Here is a 21,987-nt window from a genome sequence, read left to right on the forward strand (position 1 = left end):
TTTGGGCTCTGGTACACGGTTTAGAATTCTTGAGTTACAGCATAATGGGAGTCAATAGCTGTTCCCCACAAAAATGAAAAAGTGTGTGTGTGTGTGTGTGTGTGTGTATCTGCCCAACAAACACATATCCCTTCACTTTGTACTACGTTTCCCCCATCAGCGGTGGACTGTGGGATCAATCCCAGAATCCACTGCTGGTCATGGTGTAAGAGTCAGCTCTGAGGAGGTGAAAGGGTAGCTGGACATGAGGGGGACCAGAGAAGCACAAAAAGGTCAAAGGTCACAATTTCAATAGTTTATTTTCAACTCCCAAGTGTGTCCAAAAAGCAGCGCATGGAGACAGCTCAGCAGAACGAGGGTAGGAATACACACACACACAGGGATAGGTTGGCAACCACACACATGTCCGTTAGGGGAACAAGAACTGTACAGACTTCATCCCGGGGTGGGGGGGTAAGGAAAGTGCACTGGAGTTGACATCACAGCAGAATAGATGGGAGTTCTCTACTTACAAGGCATCTTGCCTCTACAGTTATCTTTTTTAAAAAAAAACAAACAAAACAAAAAAAAAACAAGCAAGTCTGTACAGGAACCTACTGCCCAAAATCCAACTGTAAAAACATCAAAATACCCATCTTTAAAAAAAAAAAAAGGAAAAAAGTAAAAGGTTCTTCAGTTTGTATAAAAGGATTTGTTTTTGTGGAACAGGTGAAGTTCAACGTTGGGGTCGGGGTCGGTAGAAACTTCTAGAACCGGCGGGGTGCTCCTTTGAAGGACTTGAAGCCGCCAACGTTACCAGGGGACAGGGAAGAGTTGGTGATCTGCACAATCCGATTCATGCCACTGGAGGAATGACTGCAGGCAGACACACACACACACACACACACACACACACGTGTAAGCAACTCACATGTTGAAGTAGTCAGATATAGACTACTAGAGAGCATTACATCAGGTTTCTCTACTCCATTTCAACGAAGTAAAGTTCTACTGTTTAACAGAAAGTAAAAGATTTGAGTCAGGAGTACTGCAACCAGGCTCCTGAGCAGAGGTCTGTCTGTACATATGGAGAGTACTGCAACCAGGCTCCTGAGCCAGAGGTCTGTCTGTACATATGGAGAGTACTGCAACCAGGCTCCTGAGCAGAGGTCTGTCTGTACATATGGAGAGTACTGCAACCAGGCTCCTGAGCAGAGGTCTGTCTGTACATATGGAGAGTACTGCAACCAGGCTCCTGAGCAGAGGTCTGTCTGTACATATGGAGAGTACTGCAACCAGGCTCCTGAGCAGAGGTCTGTCTGTACATATGGAGAGTACTGCAACCAGGCTCCTGAGCAGAGGTCTGTCATGGGGTGAGAGGCCATGCAGAACCGTGTGTGTACCTGGTGTAGGGGGCCATCAGGCCGGGCCTTGTGTGTGTGTGTGTGTGTGTGTGTGTGTGTGTGTGTGTGTGTGTGTGTGTGTGCCTGGAATGAGGGGCCATCATGCCGGGCCTTGTGTGTGTGTGTGTGTGTGTGTGTGTGTGTGTGTGCATACCTGGAATGAGGGGCCATCATGCCGGGCCTTGTGTGTGTGCGCGCGCGTGTGTGAGTGTACCTGGAATGAGGGGCCATCATGCCGGGCCTTGTGTGTGTGTGTTCATACCTGGAATGAGGGGCCATCATGCCGGGCCTTGTGTGTGTGTCGGCCATCCTGCGGCCGTCGCTGAAGCTGGAGGAGTGACCTCCGCCGTGAGAGGCTCCACCCCACTCCTTCCTGGGGCCGGGCTCTCGTCCATGACGCTCAACCACCACCTGCCGACTGCCACCAAAGTGCTGTTGAACACACACACACACACACACACACTAACAATCAGTGCTCCAGCAACTCATACGCATTAGCTGTTGTTTCAAAGATACATATCCTTTCCAATGAACTGCCAGAGGTAAAGAGCCGCAAATATAATGCCTTTCTGTGGATCTTTACCAGTGGTGGGGCAAGCCTCTTTGTGTGTGTGTGTGTGTGTGTGTGTGTGTGTATACCTGGTCTCCCATCACCATGGGTGCGCTGGAGTCTCTGCTGCTGAAGCTACTCCTGCCTCTGGTGGCTGAGGAGGCTCCTCTGATGGGCGGGCCGCTGGGACCATCTCTGTCTGAGCGCTCTGGACGCATCCGCACCGCTCCACTGGAATACAACACAAACGTCATGTCATATGGACCGCTCCACTGGAATGCAACACAAATGTCATTACATCCGCACCGCTCCACTGGAATACAACACAAACGTCATTTCATACGGACCGCTCCACTGGAATACAACACAAACGTCATTTCATACGGACCGCTCCACTGGAATACAACACAAACGTCATGTCATATGGACCGCTCCACTGGAATACAACACATACGTTATTTCATATGGACCGCTCCACTGGAATACAACACAAAAGTCATTTCATACGGACTGCTCCACTATAAAACGTTTTTAACCTTAACATGCCTGTATGACGTTGGCTGTTACAAGACATATGAGCTAGATAACCAGTCAATATCATTGCGGAGGATTTCTGGTTTGGATCTACGGTCGACCAATCACAGCTTAAGTATGCAAAGTGTGTCTAAAGCAAAATGTCAACTGCGCCATTAGCTGGGGGTTGCACACTGTACCATCTTCATAGACCTTTGATGTCCACCTACAACAGGGCCCCAAAGCTGCAATCTTTGCCCATATAATCCAAATGTCCTTATATGGGCAAAGATGGCAGCTTTGGGGTCTATTTGTAGGCGAGGTCCATTACCACAGGGTGCCCCCCACACACACAAACACACACACACACACACACACAACCCCCCCCCCCCCCCACACACACACACACACACACACACACAAACAAGCGCATGCATAAGCACCCTGGACAGCCGCAGCCCCACTGTTGGCTCATACATGACCACTTCAGAGGTCCATTGCCACAGGAGTGCTCTTACCGCAGGTCTCCCTTGTTGGAGCTCATTCCTCCGTCGCTCTTCCAGCCGGAGTGTGTGTGTGTGTGCGTGTGCGCATGAGAGGGCTCTCGTGGGGAACGGGTGTGGGACAGGTTGGGCGGGGGCGGTGCCCGACCCGGGGCCGGCCGGTCAGGGAGTGTGACGGTGCGTCGCTGGTCGCCGCGGCGATCGCCGTCACGCATCTCGGCGCGCTGGGGAGGAGGGGGTGGCGGCTCCTGACGCCTCACGGGGTCAAAGGTCTTAGGGTAGCGGTCGAACCCAGAGCCCTCACGCCGTTGAGCAGGGCGACTCTTCTTGGCGTCAGAGTCGCTGTCAAAGCGCCCGCGTCTGCAGGGGAGGGGCACAACAGTTACACACACACACTCCAACAATAAATAAATAAATAAATAAATGAATAATTAAATAAATGTAAAATCCCACTCAGACCAGGTTCATATAAATTCAATTATCCAAGACAATACATAATAACTACTGTTACTCTAATGTTGTAAGTCACTCTGAATAAAAGCATCAGCTAAATACAGTAACCCACCTGCCGCACACAGAGAAACACTCGTCTGGGGACGTACCTGTCAAAAGTGTTGGGCTGGGAAGCAGAGGATTCTGGGTAGCGATTGCGGTCACGCGGTGTGAAATCGTTGAAGCGGTTCTGCTGGCGGTTGTAGTCGGAACCCTGATTCATCCGGCCTTCCGGCTCTGGGGGAACCTTCTTACTGCCGTTCCAGTACGGGTCATCCCTCCTGAACGAACACACACACGTCAAAATTATAGATCATGAGCTGGCTAGACCAATGGTCAACAGCTACACTGGCTGCAACAATAGCCACCCACTGCACTCATAGGTCAAACACCGTAGAATCTAAATAACCCACAGAGCTGCCACCTGCTCTTTGCTGAAAAGAGTGAGTGTGTGTGTGTGTGTGTGTGTGTGTACCTGTTGTCCACATCTCTGCTCCTCTTCAGGTTGTTTCTCTTCTCCTGCTCGTAACGCAGCTGCTCCTGTTGTCTCCTCAACTCCTCCCTCTCACGGGCCAGACGCTCCGCCTCCTTGCGCCGCTCCTACACACACACACACATTACAATTTCTGTGTACTGAAGACATCTATGAGACAAGATGTCTCTGTGTGTGCGTGAGCATAAGTGAGTGTGAGCGTATGAGTGTGTGTGTGTGTGTGTACCTGTTCGATGCGGATGCGCTCCCTCTCCAGGCGCTCCCGCTCCATGCGCTCGCGCTCCAGTTTCTGCCGCTCCACCTCCAGGCGCTGGCGCTCCCTCATCAGGTGCTCCCGCTCCTCGCGCTCACGCAGCAGACGCACGCGCTCACGCTCACGACGCTCACGCTCCGCCATCTCACGCCGCCTGGCACGCACGCACGCACGCACACACACACACACACACACACCCTCGTCAGGTACCAGCATCTCAGTGTGGAGTGGGGATGAGGTGTGAGAGGTCTGTGTGTGTGTGTGTGTGTGTGTGTGTGGCAAATACTATACTGTGCACACACACACACACGTCAATTTTGAGATATTAAGTCCAACTTTTGAGATACTAAATCAGAATTTTGTCAGATAATCATAATTAGAATTAATCATGACATAAAGCATCCCAAAAATTTGATATAGCATCTCAAATTTCAGACTTTTTGCCAGAAAGGGGCTTCAACATGTGGTAGCCTATACGGTGCCCGTGTGTGTGTGTGTGTGTGTGTGTACCTGCGCAGCTCCATGGCCCGGTGGAAGCGCTCGAGCCGGACGAGCCTCTCCCTCATCTTCTGCTCCTTCATCTTATCAAAGGGCAGGATGTCCTTACTGCCCACCTTCCCTGGGAACACGCGCCCCTTGTGCTTCATCAGATCCATCTGCTGTGGGCGCACACACACACACATTTACCATTAAAGGAACAAGCTACCTTTTATGAAATTGGGTTATTCACCATCTCCCCTAGAGTTAAATAAGTGAGCAAGCAAAAGCATTTTTGTCTACACGCATGCATTGTCTTAGTCCGGCAGTGACCCCGCTAACTAGCTTAGCACAGTGAATGGAATCTCTTGTTGCGAGTAAAAGTGAGCCAACAACAAAACAACAATCCCTAATTACTTCTTGTGGCCTGCATATTCACAATGGCAATGCAGATTAAGAGAGGGAGAGCAGCACCTTAAAATCAACAGCAGGCTCACAGTGAAGCAACACACAGGCTGCTTCTTTGCCCTCGCTAATGCCACACAGATAAAACTGGGTGGTTAGAGGTAGTAGTCTTTTAAATCCAAAACTGAGGAAATTGACCTAACTTGCACCACGTGACCTCTTCAGACACACATGGGATAGGAACATTTACACTATATTTACATGTTTTGTTCTGGAACTCAAATGAGCCTATCGTTGTGGGTTATCCCACATCAGTTCTATGTAAACAGAGTTATCTGTGATCGGCATGTATGGCTAGCGACAGAAATGTGTCAACAATTTGCTCCATAAAACTCCACATAGTTGAACTCCAATTAGTTGTGTTGAGCCAAACTCATTTGCCTATGTCTACGTGGAGTCCATGTGGATAAGGACATCAGGTCATATTTTCATATAAATGGCATGTCCATGTGAAGCCGTAGGGAGTGAGCCTGCTGTTAACATGGGGTGCGGTGCAGAGGGGTTTAAGGGGGGTATACGGTGGCACAAATCACCTCGGGGGGGATGAACCATCTGGGCCGACGGCCGGCCATGTTGGGGAAGCCAGGCTGAAGCAGAGAAGAAAAGAGAAAAGATTTAAAACAATCCATACAACCCATACCCATACAACCCGCTTACAGCAGGGACACACACACACACCAAAACAACCCATACCACCCGCTTACAGCAGTGACACACACACACCAACCCATACCACCCGCTTACAGCAGTGACACACACACACACACACACACCAACCCATACCACCCGCTTACAGCAGTGACACACCCACACACCAACCCATACAACCCGCTTACAGCAGGGACACACACACACACACACCAAAACAACCCATACCACCCGCTTACAGCAGTGACACACACACCAAAACAACCCATACCACCCGCTTACAGCAGTGACACACACACACACCAAAACAACCCATACAACCCGCTTACAGCAGTGACACACACACACACACACACACACACACACACACACACACACACACACACACACACACACCCACCCACACACACACACACACACACACACACACACACACACACACACACACACACACACACACACACACACACACACACACACACACACACACACACACACACACACACACACACACACACAAACCCATACCACCCGCTTACAGCAGTGACACACACACACACACACACTAGGGGTCGACCAATTATCGGCCTGGCCGATTATTAGGGCCGATATTTAGCATTTTTATAATCGGTCTCGGTCATTTTTCCCACCGATAAGCCGATATTGAAATGGATAAAGAATGAAACGCGCTACTTTGTCTGTAAAGCGTCTCTCACTCCTTGCATTTGCTACTCTGTGGTCAAGAGCATTGTCCCGCCCACTACACCGTCTGATTTGTTAGTTGTTAGTCACAAATGCAGCCAATCAGGATCGAAAATTGAACACAGACAAAGTTTAGTATTCTCACTGAGGCAGACTGTAGACTGGGCTTCAGCTGTACGAAGCTATTTTTTGAAGGTAAGTAAGGTAGCCTACATTGCTGAAGTTGCAATGAATCACAATCATCTACACTAAAGTTACAAAAACACCACTTTGTAAGCTATTGTCTCTTTGATCCGGATCAATAAGCACCCACTTCCTTCATTTAGCGAATTCCCGATTGATGCACGTTACTGATGCTGTTTACTAGCCTACAAACTCGGGTGCTGCGTGTCGGGAGTTCTCTGCCTCCACCTCGTTCGTTAATTGTGAATAACAGGACACCTCGGCGGACATAGTACAGACAAGTCCTAAATTATGCGATAGCGAACATCAAAAAGTTTAATTGCTCCTTTTTGAAACGGACTGTCAGAAAAGACTACATGCACCCAGGGCCAGCCGTGATTTAATCCGACCTGAACTAAATCGCGTCCTGAGCTGGCTATTAACGTGCCTTTTAGGCTCTCAAAAGTGTAGCTTATAGCCTACACATTGCATGCTTAAAAATAGCCTAAGAACTATTTTAAAACTGTTTTGTTAAACTATTCAACCGTAACACTTGCCATCACGCATGCACCTCTTCCTCTCCCTCTCTCGTGCACTCACACACACTATGGCAAAGCATCCTCTTTGTGACAGGTCCCTTAACAAGCACAAAGCCCATTGTGTAGGCCTATACTCTATGAAAATAATTGCTAATAATCACTCAGCTCTTGGATTAACATGATGCAAGTTGATAGACAATTGTGTACAGGGTTCGTACACCTATTCCAAGATCAAATTCAAGCACTTTTCAAGCACTTTCAAGGTCAATTTTCAAGCTTTTCCAGCACTTTACAGCGGTGGCAAATGACATTATACGAATATACTAACTCAAAATGATTTTCACTTTTTTATCATTTAAAGATGGTTTTAACAGACAAAATTGTGTTTCTTAATAGCAGGAAAAGAAATGAAAGGAAAACTTGTCATGTGTCACCTGTCTGGAAGTAGACTTTGCTTGCTATCTAACTGGCTGAGTCAATATACCAAAAACATTAAAAAAATAAATAAAATAGGAAAAGAAAATAATCACCCAACAAATAACTATTCTTTGCTGAATATGTGAACTCAAACTAATGTTAAGGCTGCTCTTTCATGACAGTCAAGACTGATTATGTCTCTTTCTTGCCTACAACGGCATGCAGACAGGCCTACATTTGTTATCATGAGCTACCAACCAGTAGGCTAGCAATGCGGAGATGTGACTTGGGTGACGTAAAGATGACTGAGTTGTCATATAATTGGATAAATTTAACTTCTTGCCAAAAGGCACGATATGCACATATGCATGGTGTTTTAATGTCTTTCCACTTGTAGGGCCTATAAGCATTAAACCACAAAACTGAGCTGAAGTTTGACATGACCAAGCCAGGATTCAAATACCGAGGTCATGGGTGTTGATAGAAATGTTGCCCCCCGCGAAATACTATGGGGGTCCGGGGGCATGCCCCCAAGGAAGAACAATTTTAAAAATAACCCCTTAAATGATGACTTATGGTGAATATTGTGGAAACTAATAGATACATTTACATAAATATAATTTATACATAAATCACACATAGAAATACAGCCTATTAGGCATATGGTACATTTATAAAAGAGCAAAGTAGCCTATATATGCCTATGAAAGACTTAACCATAGAGGGCTGTCATGTAAAGGCTATCATGATCATTTTGCCGTATGACGTAGAAACATTTGTTCAGTTTATAACATGTTTTGTTTATAACTTAAACCAACACACTTTTCCACAATATTCTACTTTTTAGATGCACCTGTATATTTCAAGAGCATTTTCTCCAATTGGTTTTGAGGATATTTATACTGATCTCTGCTCCATCTTTAATTAAGAATGCTCTGCTTCTCCTCATCAGAGTAGTGAATGTTGCATTTATAAATTGCAGGGTCATAGGCTGCGGAGCTTGTACCTTCTGACACAGTGAGTGTCACATCTTGTCTCTCACTCACTTGTGAGGGCCCTTTGCCTATTATTTCCCTCCCTTCTCCTAACTCTTTCTCCTCATTTCCACCTTTCTGCCTGATTTCCCTTCTCCCGTCTCCTGTGTAAATAACTGACCGATAATCAATATCAGATAATATCCATATAAATATCTACTATTATCTACTATCTAGGCTAGTAGTATCAGTGCAGGTTAGCTAGCTGCAACTCCATTGAATTTCAGCATAACATTTTGAGTAGGCCTTTAAGTCAGCCTTTGTTCAGGTCTGACTATTATTTATTTTGGACAATGGATTTGTGGGTATTGAAGTTTATTTGAGCTGCGTGAGACACTGTGTTGCGTCGTTAGTTAGGACATAGCTCCGCGATAGCAGTCAACTCTACTTTCGTTTTGACATGTCAGAGGTATATCTACAACTACGTGTTGCGTGACGCTGCGTTGATGCAAGGATAATGGTCTTGTCGGCTATTTTTAGTTAATGAATAAAACGAAATTTGAAGAAAGAAAGGTGACCTCTATGGTAGATACAGCCATAGACATGACTGGTGCGGTTTTGCATTCACATGCCATAAAGTTTCGTCTCCCTCTTCAACCTAACTTTTTCCTTGTCTTCCAATGATTGGAGCTAAGTAGCCTATTCAATAGGTTAGCTTTAATGGCGACCTAGCTAGCAATGCATCTGTAAGACCCTAGGCCTTCATGATTTCTGTTCAGCAGTCTAAAATAGCTGTTTTCTAACCAACGCTCATTGAAACGGCAACCTCACTTCATGTTGATGGTCATCTCCGACTGTGTGCAGGGGGGCGTTGTCACGCATGAAAACAGACTGGCAGATCAGTCACATAGCCTACGCAGATCGGTGCGCAACCGAGGACCATGGCGGAGAAGTTATAATTTTAAACTCTCCGACGTTCTGCATCTAATAAGCTAACTATTCCGTCAGATAGCTATTTGTGTCAAAAAAAATACACTTACAATTTTAAGCATTTTCAAGCACTTTATCCGAAATGCAAGCACTTTTCAAACCTTGAAAACGCAACATTAAAATTCAAGCATTTTCAAGGATTTCAAGCACCCGTACGAACCCTGTGTGTATTAAAAGAAGAAAGAAAGGTTTGCATAATTAAATGCTTGAATTAAATTTTTGCAGCATATCGCCTTTACTATCTACCCCCCTTTTTGACAACTGACATATCGGTTTTACATATCGGTTATTGGCCTCCTGTTTTGGTAATAATTGATATCGGTATCGGCCCTGAAAAAACCATATTGGTCGATCCCTAACACACACACACACACACACACACACAACCCGCTTACAGCAGTGACACACACACACACACACACACACACACACACACACAACCCATACCTCCTGCTTACAGCAGTGACACACACACACACACACCAACCCATACAACCCGCTTACAGCAGTGACACACACACACACCAAAACAACCCATACAACCCGCTTACAGCCGTGACACACACACACACACACACACACACACACACACACACACACACACACCAAAACAACCCATACCACCCGCTTACAGCAGTGACACACACACACACACACACCAAAACAACCCATACCACCCGCTTACAGCAGTGACACACACACACACACACACCAAAACAACCCATACCACCCGCTTACAGCAGTGACACACACACCAAAACAACCCATACCACCCGCTTACAGCAGTGACACACACACACAAAGGCGTTAAATACCATGACGGAAGAGGAGCCAACGTAAAGAACAACCTCCACCAACTGCTTCCCACACAGGCACCCTCTTTAGCATGTATAAAGTCCCAGTCATGATGGAAGGACGGTTATGATCTACCACCCCCACCCCAAGCATGAATACAAAGAGATAACATGGTTTAAATAACCTCTACCACCCTCTTACAGCAGTGACACACACACTTTGAGCCTGTAAGAGGTGTTGGTGCTGTGTGTGTACCTTCTCGAAGCGTCCACGTCTCATGGGCGGCCTCATGTTGAAGTTCTCTCCTTTGGCCTGGTCAATCACCACCAGCTTACTTGGGCTCTTGTCTCCTATACAGACACACACAGACATTAATTTAGACTAGGGATCGACCGATATATCGGCCGGCCGATATATCGGGCCGATATTTGCGTTTTTTACATGTATCGGCATCGGCCGATAAGCGCCTGCGTTCGCCGATAGTTTTTTTCCCCGCATTATTTACATACAGGCGTCCACAGGCAGCTCTGTGTTGCTGGAGACTCTGCAATTCACGTGCAGACTGCCCCTCCCCCACGAACAGAGCTGAAAGCCTGCTCTTCAAGACAACAGTAAACTTTAAACTTTCAAAGCATCTTTTAACTGTTTGACTTAGCTTAAATATTGCCATACACTTTGAAGGTGGAAGCAAGTTTGTGGGTCCAAGTGGAAAATGCGAATGATATAGGTAGCCTACTTTATTTAATGCTAATGCCTCATTTATAAACTTGCCATTGTATTTAGGTAGCTGCAAATAGCTAAGTTGTAGGCTAGGCTATCCATATGCATGCGGTAGCTAGCTGTTACAAACACTGATCATATGATTAATGCCAACGTTGTTCCGTGGTATTTGTGGGAGTTTTATTCAGCAACCACCTGGCTGAGTGTTGGACGCGTGTGGTGTGTGTGTGTCTCCCTCCCTGAATGCCCCTCTTCTATAAGACTGCTTGCCATTGTATTTAGGAAGCTGCACTAAGTTGTAGGCTATCCGTTTGCATGGGGTAGCGGTAGCTGTTACGAACACTGGTCAATCATATGATTAAGTAATGCCGACGTTGTTCCGTGGTATTTGTGGGAGTTTTATTCAGCGACCACCTGGCTGAGTTTTGGACGCGTGTGGTGTGTGCGTCTCCCTCCCCCTCTCCCTTCGAGCGGGCGGAGTTGCCATCGCAGTGATATCAGAGCTTTAATAATGAGAGACGTGTTATATGTAGTTGAATATTAATTCGTGTTAACGTTTATCATGTACCAGACATACCGTGTATGCCTTACTTGTTTAGAGCCGTTTGCTAACGTTATCATTATCAATCCAGTTCAATGGTGGTTCGTCAGCTACCAAACAGAAGTTTGTGTGTGCGTCTGTCTGTCTCACTCAGTGGGACACACGCATCAGAGCGATATGAGAGTGCTGCGCTACCTGAAGGAGTGATTTTAAAACTGAGAGATATGTTTATATAGGCTACCTTTTGACGTTGATGCCGTTTAGAACAGAAACATTTGACACCACGTTATTTTCCTCTGCTGATTTATGTTCTGTGGTTGACATCTGGCAGCTTTTTTTAGAAAAATATAGACAATCCTTGAAACCATGCAGTCTTAAATTACAAATCAAGCACTTTATTTCAATAGCTAATTTTCAGGCTTATTGTTTTCTTAAATTATTTAAATGTGTTGACAAAGGACATTTTGTGATGACCTGAATTATGTCTTATAGTATGTCAGCAAGCAATGAGTCATCAAGGCTGTGTTGTAAGATGTTGATGAAAGCATTTTGCACAGTTAACCATATTCAGTGCACCCATCCATAAGTTCAATGTTCCTTTTTTAAATTGAGACTTATAACATTTGTTATCATTTGTGTAATTATGTGTCATTTGTATGATGTAAATTGAGGGAGCAAAATAAAAGCAGTATCGGCTCCAAATATCGGCTCAAGAAAATCGGCAGCCTGTATCGGTCATCGGCTTAGGCTGATGGAAAAAAAATCGGTATCGGTATCGGCACTAAAAAATCCATATCGGTCAATCCCTAATTTAGACGACATAAGGTTACAACATGTATACAAATGGCAAAAGTGCAGGGTTGTAATGCTGCAATCCATTTGTATTGTACCACCCGAGTTGTAACGTGACGTAATTGCCTGGCCTGTAGCACTATAGCGAAAGAACATGGATGCCACCAGGGCAGCAGCTGTCTCAGTAGTGCTGGGCGCTTGCCTAGAACACGAGAGCAAGCTTGTGGCTCATCTAAACAAGCTACGGGATGATTTACACTTGCATTCATATTCCAGCTTCATCACACTTACAATTTTAATTTCAACAAGTGCTGTGCGTTTTTCCTCGAGCCACGAGGGGGGCAGTAGCTATTGCTATTGTTAGCTACATTAGCCTCTTTAGCATACCAGCTCGAAAACAAAACTTTGTTTTTGAAATCATTGTATTGCACGCACAGCAATGCATAAATTGGTGACTGGATTAAAGCAGCAATGTAAATCAAGTGTGTAAGAGCATTTAAAAATCGACCGACGTAATACCAATACAAAGAAAATACGTCTCAACTTCATCAATTACGGGCGCAGCCATCTTTGTTCGTCAACTTGTACGGTTCTTTTTGTTTGTCAACTCGCTCGGTGTACTCTCAGGAGCCCCGGGGTAGACAGTTGAAATTACGACCAAAACGGGGTGCGTCTCGGTAAAATGTCACGAGACAGCTGGGAGATTTACATTTTCCAACTCGTAAAGTTGATACTGCAACGCAGCATAAATACCCTGTGTGCTCTGGAGGTGAAGACACACTCTCACCATCTTTACCATGCTTCTTCTTGTCATCCTTCTTGGAGGCGTCTGCTGTGGAGCTGGAGGAGGGGGCGTCCGTTTTGCCACTCTTGGAGTCCTGCTTCTTGGAGACGTCCTTTCCGTCCTTCTCAGACGGCTTGTCAGACTTCTTCTCGTCTTTCTTGGCAGAAGTCTGGGTCCTGCAGAGAGTGGTGGTAGAAGAAGAAGTAGAAGAAGAAGAAGAAGAAGAAGAAGAAGAAGAAGAAGAAGAAGTTCAAAGATAAATAGATTCATACGATTACAATTAAATACGATACGATTAAAGTATCGACTGCAGCAGACACCACAGAAATAAAAACTACTCCAGACCGTTACTAAATCTAACCTCCGTAAATATTATCTTATTGGTATCATTTTTTTTGTAATCAAGTCGTTTATTTGGCCAGTCAATCTAGTCCAAAAAGACAAAAAAATTGCCATATTTTTTTTCCTGGTGGAGTGTGACGAGTGAGTGTAGTAGGGTGCCAGCTTACTTGCTGGTGGCCTTGGTGCTGGTGGGAGTGCGCTTGTCTCCGGAGGTTTTCCCAGAGCTGTTCTTGTCTTCGCCCTCTTTCTTGAAGGACTCCTTCTTGAACGGATCACTCTTCACCTAGAGGAAAGATGAAGCACTAATTAACTACCATATCTAACAAGTCAAGTTCTTTAACTGACTGCACTCTAGCCTTGTATTGGACAGACATTCATATTTCCATGTACACTCAACTGAACCACTTCACAGAATAACTAACTGGGTAACCACATATTAAGTTCAAAAACTGTATACCATGTGGAAATTAAGTCTAATGCCCTGTCCACATTGTCAATATAGGGTAAATATAAAATTGGATAAATATTCTGACACCACAAACAATACTGTTGGAAAGTAATGGAGATGTGGAAGTACTCCCTCCATTGGTAAAGTCTAAGAGAGATGTGGAGGTAAAGTAAGGCCTGAGCGTGCTCACCCTCTCCACAGAGATCTGCTGCCCGTGCAGCTCAGTGCGATCCAGGTGAGAGATGCACCTGGTCACCTCGGCGCTAGACGACATGGTGACCAGACCATAACACTTGGAGCCAGGACTGCGGGCATTGGTCACCACCTTAGCACTAAATACCTGAGGGATCACACACGCACACACACATTTTAATTCTTTATTTGTATTGACAAGTATCATAAAAAGATCCCAACTTATATTTATGAAACTTTTAGCCACTTAATTTAACAAAGAGTTTAAAGTTGGTCTTTCCAGCACATTTTAATTACAAACATAGGAAGCACCTACATAAGTACAAGTAGATAAATTAACACAGATATTACTGTGAAAGGTTTCCAATATTTACATCTCAGATGCTGTGATTACACATTACACTGACATGCTTTACTTACTGCCAATCTGTTCTATGTTTAAAGGGCAGAGCGGAGCAAGTCCTTACCTTGCCATATTTGCCAAAGAGGTTTTTGAGGTCGGCTGCTTTAGTGTTGGAGGACAGACCGCTCACCCACAGGTTGCGAGTAGAGCTACCTGCTCCACCACCACTGGCTCCACCTAACAAAACCAGTTAAGAGAGTCACACTACATTAATACAGCTAAATTAATAAAAGGTTAGACTATTAGCTTGTTGGGTTGAGGTAGCCTACACTTAATGAACAAATATCTGCAAGAAATAGGTTTCAACTGGTTAAAATTTCGATGGTATATTCATTTATTAAGTAGGCGATTACAATTACAAATGAAACCTACATGATGCAACCAAGGGCCTGCAGGAATAAATGTTACGGTACGCACACCCATCAACAACAGCCCCCCGCCACAACGAAACATAGGAAGAGTTGCAGTATTAATATTCGTCCGCTTCCCAATTGCAAGTTTGTGCATTGGTCAGCTAATTAATAAGTATTTTATTTTAATTCACGCCTAACAGCCTATATTAATTTGGTCAACTTTATACAGCCCTAAAAAGGCTACGGCTGTATGACTTTAAACAGCGTGCGTGTTTTACCATCACTAAAGCATAATTTTACTTCATTCAGCTCTTCTATGTCAACATTTTGACAAGCATACCAATTTACCTCTAATTAGCGTCACAATAGTGCAGCAAAAAAGGCTGCATATGGGTGGGTCCTGTTAAACTTCCAGAGGCTGGTGAGTTTGACGAGGGTCCTTCAATTCTAAGGGAAACGCAAGGACTGAGAGGACCATGTGAGAGCAGGTTCCCGCCTCCTAGGTTTTCCCCCGAACAGCCATAAAGGAAACGGGGCTATTGATGCAACACAGCCATGACACTAAATAATGCTAGCCTCAACACAAGCACCACACTACATAATGCTAGTATCAACACTGGCATCAGACTAGACTAGTATCAACACAGGTACCTCACTGCATAATACTAGCATCAACACAGGCATCACACTAAATAATGCTAGCATCAACACAGGCATCACAGTACATAATGCTAGCATCAACACTGGCACCTCACTACATAATGCTAGCATCAACACTGGCACCTCACTACATAATGCTAGCATCAACACTGGCACCTCACTACATAATGCTAGCATCAACACAGGCATCGCACTAAATAATGCTAGCATCAACACTGGCATCACACTACACTAGTATCAACACCGGCACCTACGTTATGCTAGCATCAACATCAAGGCATAACATTACATAATGCTAATGTCAAAGGCATTATGCTACAAAACATTACACACATTGTGCTACAGAATTCTAGCGCTGCACTACACACTGATACAATATGAGTATGACTACATGCATTGCGCTTAAGAACTGTAACATTACGCTACAAAACATTATCATCAAGCATGCAACGCTAGCATCACAGGCATCGGGTTATAACATGAATAGTGGCATCGACATGAAGCAAATCAAGATCAAACATCATTCCTTAAGTTAATAAGAAGCAAATCAACCCTTTTATCTGCTGTAAATAAATTGGCCTAGGCCTAACCTACAAGGTCTAACAAGTCATCTAAATCTGGATAATATGCCTTCAAGACCATATACCCTGATTTCAAAACAGACAGACCTAAACCAACAATCCAGAGGTGGCCACAAACAGTACTTTCTTTGTTCTTCTGTTCAAAATTATCTGCATGATGTCCTGTAGTTACACAAATTGTGTTCAAATTTTTAAACAGTTTTGCCTTGAGTTCCCCACGAACATTTGCAAACGCTCGCAGTTTGAGGAGGTAGTTCTCTGCGAACATACAGTGGAGTTGGAACGAAGAGTTACCGTTAAAATGGAATGTTTTCACCAAAATTGTTAAAATTTTACTGTTCAGAGAAAACATTCACCATGAACGTTTGCAACCATTTACTGAATTTGAACACCTCACCCAATTATGAACGAGGACCGCCAAAAACTACAGACCACAGTGCAAGAGTCTTACCTTTGTCATCTTTTGTTGCCTTCCCATCCTTGTCCTTGGAGGAGCTAGGGGCCACACGTTTTAAAAGTAACACGGAAAAAACATGAAATGAGTACCAGATTATGGAGACATGTTTGGGATTATCAGTTACACCGTGTTAAAGAACATCTGTGAGAAAAAAAATATATTTATATTCATAAGGAAATGTGGGCATTTCCGTAGACCCTATTGGCTTTTTAAAAAGGAGAGAGATATGGTCCCCATAGTCTTGACTTCTCCCATAACGGCTTCTTTTCATTTGCTTTTCCACAGGTGTATGGTGTAAGGTGGGGTGGGGGTCTGGATTTCCTGCCAATTTACATCCCCATGACCAATGCAATCCTCTGGAGTGGGGTCAACTTCAGCCAAAAATCAAAAATTTCACTTCACTTCAAAGGACTCTGACCAACCCTCTGCCATCACATCGGGACTACAGCTCGTTTTAGACCCAGAAAGAGGGGCTCGAAAGGGAATTTTAAAAGGTGCTGGAACTGGATTTTTCTCTGTTCATCTCCTGGATAACGTCACCAATTAACCAACTCCGAAAAAAGATTAAAAACAAAAATGTGTATATTTAAAAACAAAAAACATAACCAAACAATAGGTATCAGCCAGTACACCAATCAACTTTTTAATGAAGGAAAAAAATCTTGCCGCTACCCACAATGCTCTGCGGTTCTTAGCGTGTTGGACCTTGGTAGTAGTAGCAGTAGTAGTACCTTTTAAAGAACTGACATAGAAAGACAAACCTCTTAACTTGACCTGCCGCCCCAGTAGATGAGGGGCCTTTCTTCCCAGAATCCTTCTCTTTGTCTCCAGTTTCAGCTTTCTTTGAGGCCTCTCTGCTCTCCTTCTTTCCGGCGTCTTGCTTGAGGCCGTCCTCCTTCTTGCCATCCTTGTGGCCATCCTTGGCCTCGGCCTTGGCCTCATCCTCAGGGCTCGTCTGGCTAGAGGGCTCCGGCTCGTCCGTACCCTTCTCGGCCTCCGTATCTGGAAGTTTCACATGTTTACCTGTTTCCAGGAGGTCGTCCCCATCCACATCCAGGGTGATGGCATCTTCGGCCTGGATAGTGACGGATATGTTATCGTCCTCTGCGTCGGGCTCGGGCTCACACTCAGCCTCCAGCTCGGGTTCTGCCTCGGCCTCTTGAGGGCCACCGTCGGCGGGGGCTTCGCTTTCCATCTCCTCTGCGTTATCGGCCTCTGGGAGGCCGTCTTCGCTGAGTAGCGCTTTAGAATTGTCACGAGTACCGTCATCGGTATCAGTAACATCTGAGGGATTTAACAAGGAATAAAACATGGCAAAAAAAATAACATTGTTTAACATTCACATTGTGTTTTTCTTTTCTCTTTTTCGCTCTTTTTTTTTGTTGCCACTATGTGACCTAGAAGGGATAGAAAGCATGTTTAGGGTTAGATGATCATCGGATGGGAGGGGAGAGAGAAACCACAGGTACACACAGAACAAACATTTCTTCGGTGGAGAACAGTAGTGGTGGTGGAGGTAGAAGGCAGGCAGCGGTAGGGAGGGATAGGAGGAGGGGGTGATCAACCATCTTCACGTCAGGTTAAACCACCAAACACCTCAATGGGGGAACATCAGCACACTGCACAGCCATGGAGGGCTGCCCTTCTTCCACATCCCTCGTCTCAGTCCAGAGGACTTCACCCGCTGGGAGTGATGGGTAAAACACTCTGCTGGGGGAAGGGGGGTGGCCTCAATCAAAGGGAAAAAAGGTCCAGTGTGTGCAGTCCTGCAGTCCTGCAGTCCTGTGATGCAGACGGAGCACAGCTGTGCTCCTCTGGCCTCCGCTCTGCAAATGGAGGCCATCCCATGACTGTCCATGATGCCGTTGTTTCTTCTTTCAATCATTGCTTGGGCCTTCGGAGTGCTCCTTGTGACCTGAAGGTAAGGGGTGTATTGGGGTTGAGGTGGGGTGTGGTGTGGTGAAGATCCTGAGATCCAGAGAACTGTCCCATGACAGGCAGGTCAAGGCACTAATTCCTCGGGGGAACGTGTAACCTTAGACCTGGAAGTCTGCAGCCGAGGCTGACTGCTCGGTGTCCCATCTCCTCAGCAGCAGTCGGCTCAAACGTCAGGGTGGTCATCAAGGGCAGAGGACTCTGCATCAAGGGGTCATCAGACGGTCCACCCATGTCCCCTGCGACATATCGTGCTAGTGGTCTCGGACGCATCTGGCCAGCGGTCCACTTGTGTCCAGACGACCCTAGACATTCAGTTCCCCCCTACTTGTCCAAGATGTCTAGATGGTTTGACGAGATGTAGCAAGCAAATCTGTTGTGGCCTTGGAAGGCCTGACGGCATCAGTCCTCTCTGTGAGCTTCAGGGTGAGTATTATTGCTGCACCCCACTGTCCAGTGTAGCAACATCAGCTTTGTGTGAAGTGCTGACAAGTGAGAAGAGTTCCTTTAAGGGAGCAAGATGGGTCCTGACAAAGCAGTGACTTGTCGATCCGCACCACAAAATGACATAAGCATCAAAGCCATTTAGACACAGAGAGGGCAACCTGAAAGTCTAAAATCACGTGTTACCATAAACACAACAGATACTCAAAACCATACCTTTCTCAGACTCTTCCTCTTCCGTCTCCTGTGAGAAAAATGAATGGAAAGAAATTCAACACAAATTCAAAACATCATATGCCTAACCTAACTGAACTATGAAATCATGGCATCGGACTTAGGGTTAAAGGAAACGGTAACAAACTGACTAAATAATCATCATGTGTAGTGTAGTTCACCTTGCAGAAGGATTCCTCCTCTGTAGGGTTGTCTGTGTCCGAGTCTACTTTCTTTCCTGTTGAAAAGATTGCAAGGCTTACTTATCATAAGGCACTTTCTATGAATATAGATATTAGGCTGACATTTAATTAAAAACAGTTAATGTGGCTGATGTCTCTCACCTTTGGTTTTTGCACCCTTGCGGGTTGGGGTGTCAACTGAGATGGGGATTTCAATATTGTCGGGATCGCCCCCTTCATCCTCAATTGCCTGTGGATAAGCAGACAACCATTTTAATTGTTTTTTTTAATCAAATACCTCAGATAATCCAGTTTATATTCATACTGTATTTTGAAAACCTGCGAACACTATACTATTGTGCCTAACGTTTTGTCTGACAGAGATGCCGTTGCCGACTTTACGGTTTGACGTCCAGTTGTCTAGCTGCTACTTATGTTATGATACCTGACCCCTGAATTAGCGAATTCAATTCAGTTTTGGCGTAACGTTATTCATGGTTCACGTGAACGTCAGGTAACTTTAACGTTAACGGGTTTCAAGTTAGCTATGCTAACATTACCAATGATTCGAACAAACAACTTAGCATGCTAGGTCATCGCATCAAAACATAACGTGGTAAGGTTAAAATTCTAAATGAGTATAAATTACTTCATATATGCAATTTTTGGCCTGGTTGGTTAACATTAACGTGAGAAGCCGACAGTTTTCAACTTTGAGAAAATAATAAAATATACAACAAAACGTTTATTTACATCATACATTCCATGCAGACATTCCGTAATCAGAAGCATGTGAAGACAAGGAACCCTGTGGGCTTGTGACTGGAACACAGCAGCTAACCTTGAATGGCTTAACGTTACTAGCCATTTTGCCATTCAGCAGTCTAGGGCAGCGAGCTAATCAGCATTCCGGACTTCCATTTTAACGACCAGCTAACACCAGCTACTGTTAATGTCGTACAGATTGCTAGTCTGTGGCTACATTGAAATTGTAAGTTGATGTGTCAAAATATGTACAGCTTAGTCAAAAAAGAATAGCATGTAAAATACATTGTTCAAGATGACCTTATTAAGATTAACACACGGCGCACAAGAGTTGTGCAGTAACAGCAAAGATGCTGCTAACCAGTTAGCAAAACACTTTGCAACATTAGCCAAGCATGCTAGATAGCGTTGCTACAACGTGTTACCATTACCTGCTTCAATCTGGCGATAAGAACATTTTTCACGCCAGTGACATCTAAATTCCTGCGCTTGAGCTCTGTTTTCAGATCAATAACACGCAAATCCACAATTTTCTTCGACTCGACTGAAATGGCACCCGACGCCATTTTAGCTATCGCTACCGCCGCGACAGCGAGCATCACAGCTTCGCAAGCACAATGGAGAATGCAAACAAATAATAACCCGGATGTGGAGGCACATGTTACGTAGTCGATGACGTTCCCATGTTTCTTTATCCCCCCAAATCCTGGCACAGGATTTATCATCTTCATTTAGAATAAAATTAACCATTACATTATATAAAGACAGGTTGCAACTTATCCATCCCGTAACTAAGGTGTGTGAACATAATCAAGGTGAAATGTTCCATTTGACCCTGAGTGGTAGGTAGCCCATCTTCGATCCAACAGAAATAGTTGTAAGAACAATGATAACCAAACTAAAATAAACCAGAGCCACAACCACACATCTCGTCATCCAGAGGGTGCTGAGGGACAGACACACATCAGGTCTGCAGACCTGCATGACAACCGGGCCAGGCTGGTTTCCACATCTGAACCTCTATGTAGGCTACAGGGGCTCTAGGGGCCATGCTTCTGTGTAGCCTATCTGAATGGGGTGGGCACAAGTTGGCTCAGACAGGAAGGCTACAGCACTGTCCACTGTAGGGGCCCACCTGCTGGTGACTTCGACTGGCCCTTGAGCAAGGCACTTAACCCCGAGTTGCTCTGGGGAGAATGGCCCTTGTAATATTATTGACATAAGTCACTTTAGATAAAAGTCTCTGCTAAATTAGTCAATGTAATCCTCATTGTTATGATTAGGCTCTACAGAACCCAGCCCCTCCAAGAAACAGACAACCAATCCAATGGCTGGCCTGTGCAGACACATTGTTATGCATGTTTGTATAGTAGTTGTACAAGATGACATTTAAGGAAAAAGAAAGATTTCATCACAAGGTTAAAGGAGAATGCCGTAATTTGTTTTTACATAGATTACATATGGGGGCATGAACATAATGAACATGCCCCCACAGTGTAGCACTGTAGCGGCCTAGCTCTAGCTGTTGGCTGCAGCAACTTGAGCTAGGTTGAACCAAAGTTTTTTTTTTTCCTGTACCAACAGTACTAGGTGACCTCGAGGAACAGAGATCTATGTGAAAAATCGCCGGAATTCTCCTTTAAGGTGGTGTGACTTATGAATATGAGAATATGTACAACCCCAAAACAGCAAAAGTTGGGACGTTTGTAAAATGTAAAAAAAAAAAAACCAGAATGTGATAATATTGGCCTATGTGATAATATGGAAGTCTCGTAACCCATATTTAGCAGCAAAAAGGACGACAACATATCAAATGTTGA

The 21,987-nt window shown here is 44.9% G+C and overlaps 1 protein-coding gene across 3 annotated transcripts; it reads right to left on the reverse strand.

Annotated features, from left to right (window-relative positions):
- Nucleotides 1–280: 280 nt before the first annotated feature.
- On the reverse strand, nucleotides 281–20,780 carry sltm (SAFB-like, transcription modulator). Of its 3 annotated transcripts, none has more exons than XM_076291550.1 (20): nucleotides 20,599–20,780; nucleotides 19,565–19,652; nucleotides 19,403–19,458; nucleotides 19,224–19,251; nucleotides 17,390–17,912; nucleotides 16,623–16,666; nucleotides 14,642–14,754; nucleotides 14,173–14,322; nucleotides 13,702–13,817; nucleotides 13,205–13,368; nucleotides 10,611–10,705; nucleotides 5,662–5,715; nucleotides 4,697–4,845; nucleotides 4,160–4,340; nucleotides 3,916–4,040; nucleotides 3,551–3,721; nucleotides 2,964–3,308; nucleotides 2,022–2,163; nucleotides 1,645–1,814; nucleotides 281–855 (listed from the first exon to the last, which is right to left on the reverse strand). In XM_076291550.1, the coding sequence occupies exons 1-20, from the start codon at nucleotides 20,764–20,766 to the stop codon at nucleotides 747–749; spliced, it is 2,991 nt and encodes a 996-aa protein (XP_076147665.1). In that variant the 5' UTR covers nucleotides 20,767–20,780; the 3' UTR covers nucleotides 281–746. The 3 variants fall into 3 exon arrangements, with proteins under 3 accessions (XP_076147665.1, XP_076147663.1, XP_076147662.1); XM_076291548.1 differs by having other exon boundaries at nucleotides 4,697–4,842; nucleotides 13,196–13,368; XM_076291547.1 differs by having other exon boundaries at nucleotides 13,196–13,368.
- Between the last annotated feature and the right edge of the window lie 1,207 nt (nucleotides 20,781–21,987).

Source organism: Alosa pseudoharengus, unplaced genomic scaffold (assembly GCF_046254945.1).
Source record: "Alosa pseudoharengus isolate Yale_2024_CS ecotype anadromous, Long Island Sound unplaced genomic scaffold, YU_APseudo_1.1 YU_APseudo_1.1_scf_19, whole genome shotgun sequence".
NCBI lineage: Eukaryota > Metazoa > Chordata > Actinopteri > Clupeiformes > Clupeidae > Alosa > Alosa pseudoharengus.

Excerpts from the sequence above, each read along its gene's own strand:
- sltm (XM_076291547.1), bottom strand. The coding sequence starts at position 20,766 with ATGCTCGCTGTCGCGGCGGTAGCGATAGCTAAAATGGCGTCGGGTGCC. Across the intron at positions 4,041-4,159 it reads AGCGCATCCGCATCGAACAG|GAGCGGCGCAAGGAGGCGGA; the intron begins GTACACACACAC and ends GTGTGTGTGTAG. Across the intron at positions 3,722-3,915 it reads AGCAGAGATGTGGACAACAG|GAGGGATGACCCGTACTGGA; the intron begins GTACACACACAC and ends GTGTTCGTTCAG.